This window comes from Pundamilia nyererei, unplaced genomic scaffold (genome assembly GCF_000239375.1).
Source record: "Pundamilia nyererei isolate P.nyererei 1_Seehausen unplaced genomic scaffold, PunNye1.0 scaffold00521, whole genome shotgun sequence".
Classification (NCBI taxonomy): domain Eukaryota; kingdom Metazoa; phylum Chordata; class Actinopteri; order Cichliformes; family Cichlidae; genus Pundamilia; species Pundamilia nyererei.
Genome location: NW_005187922.1, coordinates 84,468 through 90,931, shown reverse-complemented (window position 1 = coordinate 90,931; position 6,464 = coordinate 84,468). Strand labels below are relative to the sequence as shown.

Genomic DNA, 6,464 nt, shown 5'->3' with positions numbered 1-6,464 from the left:
GACCAGGACAGAGAGCCCAGGGATCGAACCGGCAACCTTCCGGTTACAGATGCGATTCCCAACCCCCTGAGCCACAGTCACCCCAAACATACATACATATATACCTGTGAACTCACCAAAACAGAGTAATTATTACTAATTAATAAAATAAAATGAAAATTCTAACAGCTGCAGTCAGTGATCTCACCTCAGAATCTCCAGTTGACAGTTTGGACTCTCCATTCCAGCACACAGAAGCTTCACTGCTGAATCTGTCAGGACGTTCAGACTCAGATCAAGGTCTGTGAGATGGGAGGGGTTGCACTTCAGAGCTGAGGCCACAACTTCACAGTCAGTCTCTGAGAGTTCCAAGCCCGAAAGTCTGGGACGAAGCATACATTATGAATGCGAACATAAATTTGGAAATAATGAAAACAAACAATTCAAATAAATAAAGACATAATCTCAAGAACAATGAATGGATAAAAGCATTGTACATATACAACTAAATTGTGGATCACAACAATACTTTCTGACTGTCTTGATTTTCAACATGTCACTTAATAAAAATATGTTAACAATAGTGAAATAAATTCATTATGTGTATAATTTCAACAGAACCATCTTGAGATCATTTGAGACAAAATCAAACTGGCACATTTAAAATAAAGAAGCGGAGCACCATTTGAAGAAAAATTAAAAGGTTAATCTAAATTACTAATCTACATTGATTAATGATGTTAATGATAATATAATCACCTCTGAACTCACCGAAACTTTCTGCAGTTCCTCACAGCTGGAATCAGTCTACGTTTTCCCTCATCTGATGTGTTGTACACCCTCAAATCTAGCTCATCCAGAACCTCCTCTGACATCTGCAGCATGAAGGCCAGAGCTGAGCAGTGGATCTCAGAGAGTTCCTTCTTTGATCTATTCTCTGACTTCAGGAACTCTTGAATCTCCTGATGTACTGAGAGGTCGTTCATCTCCATCAGACAGTGGAAGATGTTGATGCTTCTGTCAGGAGAGATTTTATAACTGTTCATCTTCTTCAGGTTGTTGATGACTCTCTGGATGGTGTCTGGACTGTTCTCTATTTGACCCAGAAGACCTCTTAAGAGTCGCTGGTTGGACTCCAGACAGAGGCCATGAAGGAAGCGAACAAACAGGTCCAGGTGGCCATTTTTACTTTTAAGGGATTTTTCTGTGACTCTTTTTAGAAACAAATCCAGAACTGCAACACTGTTTTTATGTTTCCAGGCTTTTCCCAGGAAGTTCTTCAGCACATCTGTCTTCCTGTTGGTGTGACAGTGGAACATGTAGACTGCAGCCAGAAACTCTTGAATGCTCAGATGAACAAAGCAGTAGACCATTTCTGAAAACATTTCACACTTATCTCTCTTAAAAATCTGTGTGAAAACTCCTGAGTACTTTGAGGCATCTCTGATATCAATGCCACACTCCGTTAGGTCCGATTCATAGAAGATCAGGTTTCCTTTCTGCAGCTGATCAAAAGCCAGTTTTCCTAAAGACTCGATCATCTTTCTGTTCTCTGGACTCCAGTGTTTATCTGTCTCAGATCTTCCTTCATACTTGTCATTCTTCACTCTTAAGTTAATCACCACAAGGCGTAGGTACAGCTCTGTGAGGCTCTTAGGCAGATCTCTGTTGTCACTCGTTTTCAGCTCTTGTTCAAGAACTGTAGCAGTGATCCAGCAGAAGACTGGGATGTGGCACATGATGTGGAGGCTTCGTGATGTCTTCATGTGGGAGATGATCCTGCTGGCCAGCTCCTCATCTCTAAATCTCTTCCTGAAGTACTCCTCTTTCTGTTGGTCAGTGAACCCTCTGACCTCTGTCACCATGCCAACACAGTCAGGAGGGATCTGATTGGCTGCTGCAGGTCGTGTGGTTATCCAGAGGCGAGCAGAGGGAAGCAGTTTCCCCCTGATGAGGTTTATCAGCACCACATCCACCGAGGTGGACTTTCTGGGGTCAGTTAGGATTGTAGTTTTGTGGAAGTTGAGAGGAGGTCGACACTCATCCAGACCATCAAAGATGAACACAACTTGGAAGTCTTCAAAGCTGCAGATTCGTTCTTCTTTGATTTCATAAAAGAAGTGATGAACAAGTTCCACCAAGCTAAACTTTTTCTCTTTTAGCAGATTCAGCTCTCTGAAAGTGAATGGAAATATCAACTGTATGTCCTGGTTGGCTTTGTCTTCAGCCCAATCCAGGGTGTATTTCTGTGTGAGGACTGTTTTCCCAATGCCAGATACTCCCATTGTCAGAACTGTTCTTACTGGTGCTTTTCTTCCAGGTGGGAGTTTAAAGATTTCTTCTTGTCGGATTTTTGTTTTTGGTCTAGCTGGTTTCCTGGATGCTGTTTCAGTCTGTCTGACCTCATGTTCAACATTGACCTCTGCTGTCTCTCCCTCTGTGATGTAGAGCTCTGTGTAGATCTCACTCAGTTGGGCTTTGATTCCTGCTCTAGCAATCCCCTCAGATAGACACTGGAACTTCTTTTTCAGCTTTGACTTGAGTTTAGGTTGACATTTTTGAATAATCTCTGAATGAAATAGCAACAGATAAGATCATCTGTCAGTAAAGGATAAGTCTATACAGTATCAGGAAAAAGTTATTCACTTGCATTTATAGATTAATCAATTGTAAAAACTTATAAGAACATCATTTAACTTAGAATTAAGAACTAATGTGTTGTATTTTATGTAAGTGTACGAAATAACAGCTGTTGAAAATAGCTGAATACTATGGGGTTGTTGTTGCTTTCTGTAGCCCTATAGCTGACATTAAAGCTACTTAGTCATTCAGAAAGCAAGCAAGCAATTTATTTATATACAGTAGCACTTTTGACATGATCCTGGGTCATGACAAACAACTCCCAACTGAAAACAAAGTTCTGTACACTTGACATTGCAAATGAAAAATGTTAAATATATTAAAATAAATTTAAAAAATACCATCCGCATATTAAATTACTTTAAAACATTAAAATCATGGCCAAACTGTGTAAAAGGGGACGATATAAATATTTTTTATTATTGATTGACTATATATGCAGGAGAATCTGAATTCTGTTCTTCTCTCACCTTACTATAAAGTTTGAGGCGACTGGTGTTTGGCACTATATAAATAAAATTGAATTGAATTGAATTGAAAATTGAAAGTTGAGAATCAGGAAAGGTAAAGGAGACTAGGAAAATATATACAGTGGCATGCAAAAGATTGGGCAACCTTGTTAATAGTCATTATTTTCCATGGCCTACTCAATAGTCGTGGGACATTCTTATGGTCCTGGGTTGGTGACGCCGTGTTTTGATTATGCACTTTTATTTTTTGTGATCATTGTGTTTTGGGTTTCAGTTCTGTATTTCTAGCTCTCCTGTTCTCCTTCATTTGAGATTTCTAGTGGTTAGGTTTTGATTCCTGTGCCCCTCAGGTTCAGTGTATGTTTAGTTCTGTCCTCGTGTTTGTCTTCTCATTCCCCAATCAGTTGTGTCTCATGTCAATGCTGTCTCTATACTGTTCGGTGTCTAGTCTGGGTCTCTGTGTCTGTCGTGTATTTTCTGGCTTTTTGTTGACAGTTCATCTCTATATTCAGCCTCTGTCCCCTGTCTCATCTGTGCATGTTAGTCCCCTGTCCTCCCCTGCTTGGTGTCGTGTCGTACCTTCATATCTGCCTCTTTTGTTCTGTTCATCATGTTGTTTTTAGTTCAGTTCTGTATCAATCAATCAATCAATCAATCAATCAATCAAAGCTTTATTTATCACAAGCAGGTTGCCCTGCAGTGAAATGGGACCCCCCCGACCTTACACACATAACACAGACATCACATGGGGTTACAAGTCGGAGATCGGTAGTGTTACAGGAAAAAAAAACACTGAAATGTACACAACAACGGGAGGGTACAAGAGGAAAAAAAGAGACCTCCACTCATGCTGTGCTTCCACGGTAGGACAGCACGAGAACAGGTAACAAAAAAACTCCTCTGCACAAAAAAGCACATGAATGGCCACAGCACAATATTGTGAAACATGTTTGACCCAGAAGACCTCTTGTGTTAGTGTGACAGACATGACAAGCCACAGGGTAGGGTAGGGGATATCAACACACCATAACACAATAAAAACAGTGTGTACATCTGATCTGGGACTGCTGCAGTCTTTCGACTGCGCCGCCAGCTGACCCGATGTCCACATCATGGGGGAAGGCGTTGGAAGGGGAGGGGGAATGTGTGAGTGCTTATCAGTGTAAGTGCATGTGTGTGTGTGTCCAGAGTTCAGCTGAGACAGTGTCCTTCACCTTATCAGGCTAAGTAAACAGTCTTCCAGCCAACCCAGGTGGCCTTGCGTGGGATGGGAAGAATAGTCATCACACAGTCGTTATCAGGGAGTTGTTGTTCGGTTCCAGCCTTGGGCCTGCGCAGCTGGCGCCGTGGTGTCCATATGTTGAATATTGTTGATTTCTCCTTTATGCAAGCAGCTCCGAATTTCAAGCTGTTCTTTAACACTCTGACACTGGTCTCTTGATCTCCTGTTGGAGAGCCGCGAGCCTCCCCATGATGGTATCAAACTTCTGTTCCGTGGTGTTGTCATTCTTTTGATTCTGAGACCCCACAACTGCAGTGAGCTGTTCTGCGATGTGATCCAACTTTCGCTCAAGGGTGTCATTTTGAGCAGGCCTCTCTCTGATGTATCCCACCATATGCTCAATGTTGTTATTTTGAGTCTTCACGGCAGCTGTAAGCGTCTCCAAGGTGTTAACCATGCTGCGTTCGTTGTGAGAGGTCACGCCTTGTCCCATCACTTCAATTCTAGTGGTCAGCCTTGGGGGGGGTTTGAACAGCTGGTACCGCTCTCTTATTTCTCCGATAAATCAGGGCCAAGCCAGCTCCGATCAGCAAGAACCCTGTTATCATGGTTCCGAATAGGTAGATATCTTCAGCGTCCTCGATCGACAGTCCCACCAGGCACATGACCCTCCAGGTCTGCCACCCGTCCATCATGGGAAAGTCCCTCCAGGGCACACGGGCTCTCCCAAGCCCAGACTTCTCATTGAGAAAAGGGTGTCAATAGCATTGAGAGACCAGTTGATCAAATCCATAATTATCTTTTAGGTTTTAGAGAACGACAGTGAGAGACTGTTCCAGGGACAGTAATGCACACGAGACAAGACAAGGACACAGAGGCTAAGCAGGGAAGATAAGGGTAAGGAGAGGAGAAAAAGTGCGACCGCCTTCGCTGAGAGCCAAAGGAGTATTTACTAGTGCCAACAACAAAGATGAGGTTTATTGAGATTAAATTTTAGTCTCTACGAGTCTGCATTTGGCTGCTCCATATTTGCCTGCCTGCACACAGCCTTGACAAAATCCATACAGGACATTATATCTTTTACCTCCCATCCAAGGGGGGAGAAGTGTCACGGTCCCCGTACCTGACCGGCTGGCCCAATATGGCTACATATGTTTGTTTGTGTTGAATCTCTCTCTCTTCAGTCTCACCGCCTGGCTGGAGTTAATTGCTGGCTCTGCCTCTGGCTGCACACCTGCAAGCAATCTATGACTCTTCACTCAATCCTCATTACTTAAGGCAGCAACTAGGAGCACCTCCTCGCTGGATTATTGTGAAACCCATGTCAGTTTACTCAAGTTTTCAGGCTTTCTTTTGAGTTGCCTTTCAAGTGTTTTTCTCCTTTGATGTTGTTCTTTCCATCTCGGTGCAGACACTGCTCGCTGGCCGAGGGTTTGCAGTTGAAGCCTACAAGTTCCGTGGTGAGTCGTCGAATCGCTGGTGTGGAGAAAATTCGTGGGAGGAGTTTGGTGTTGTGAAAAGATTCTTATATTTCGTTCTGGATTTCCTCGTGATCCCTGGTAATCTTGGACTATTTCCCAGTGTGGTGGAGAGGATTACTGTGTTTCTTTTGTACTAACAATTCTTGCGTTTGTTTCTGGATTTCATCATGACCTTGGTGACCTTGGACTTTTCCTTCACCCCTGAGCTTTTATATATTACACGTGTTGTGTAAATAAAAGAACTTGTCTTTCGTAGTTCAGTCTGTATCTGAATCTTTCCAGTGGCCCGTGACAAGAAGAGTCTTTCTACTTAAGTAAAATAGCTCATCTGGCCAGCAGTAATGAAAAATGTAATGCTCTGAGTCTGAAGTTGGGCAACTTCAAGTTGGACCGCACCAAACATAACACAGAGTGGCTCTGGTTTAATTTGATGCCATAGGACTTAAACTGAATGAGTTTGTGTCAAGCGCAAATTGATATATTGTGAAACTGGCAGAGGATTCTGATGGCTAAAGATCCAAATGGGACAGGCAAAAAAAAAAAGGAAACAGGCAAGCTCTCTGCTTCTGAGTCTCTAAGCTAAGATAACAGGCAGCCGGTGGGAGTTTCAAGAATAACTGAGTGAAACTGAGTGCATCTCTTTAATGTTTTTTTTTTTTTTTTTTTTTTTTT

At 42.6% G+C, this 6,464-nt stretch overlaps 1 protein-coding gene across 1 annotated transcript in view; it reads right to left on the bottom strand.

Moving 5' to 3' along the window:
• The window catches only part of LOC102211668 (NACHT, LRR and PYD domains-containing protein 12-like), a 119,161-nt gene that overhangs the window by 88,654 nt on the left and 24,043 nt on the right, over positions 1-6,464 (bottom strand). The window contains exons 3-5 of the mRNA XM_013907782.1: positions 2,152-2,548; positions 751-2,049; positions 188-361 (exon numbers count right to left, since the gene is read on the bottom strand). Coding sequence (XP_013763236.1) covers positions 188-361; positions 751-2,049; positions 2,152-2,548 — 1,870 coding nt within the window. The remainder of the gene's footprint in view (positions 1-187; positions 362-750; positions 2,050-2,151; positions 2,549-6,464) is intronic.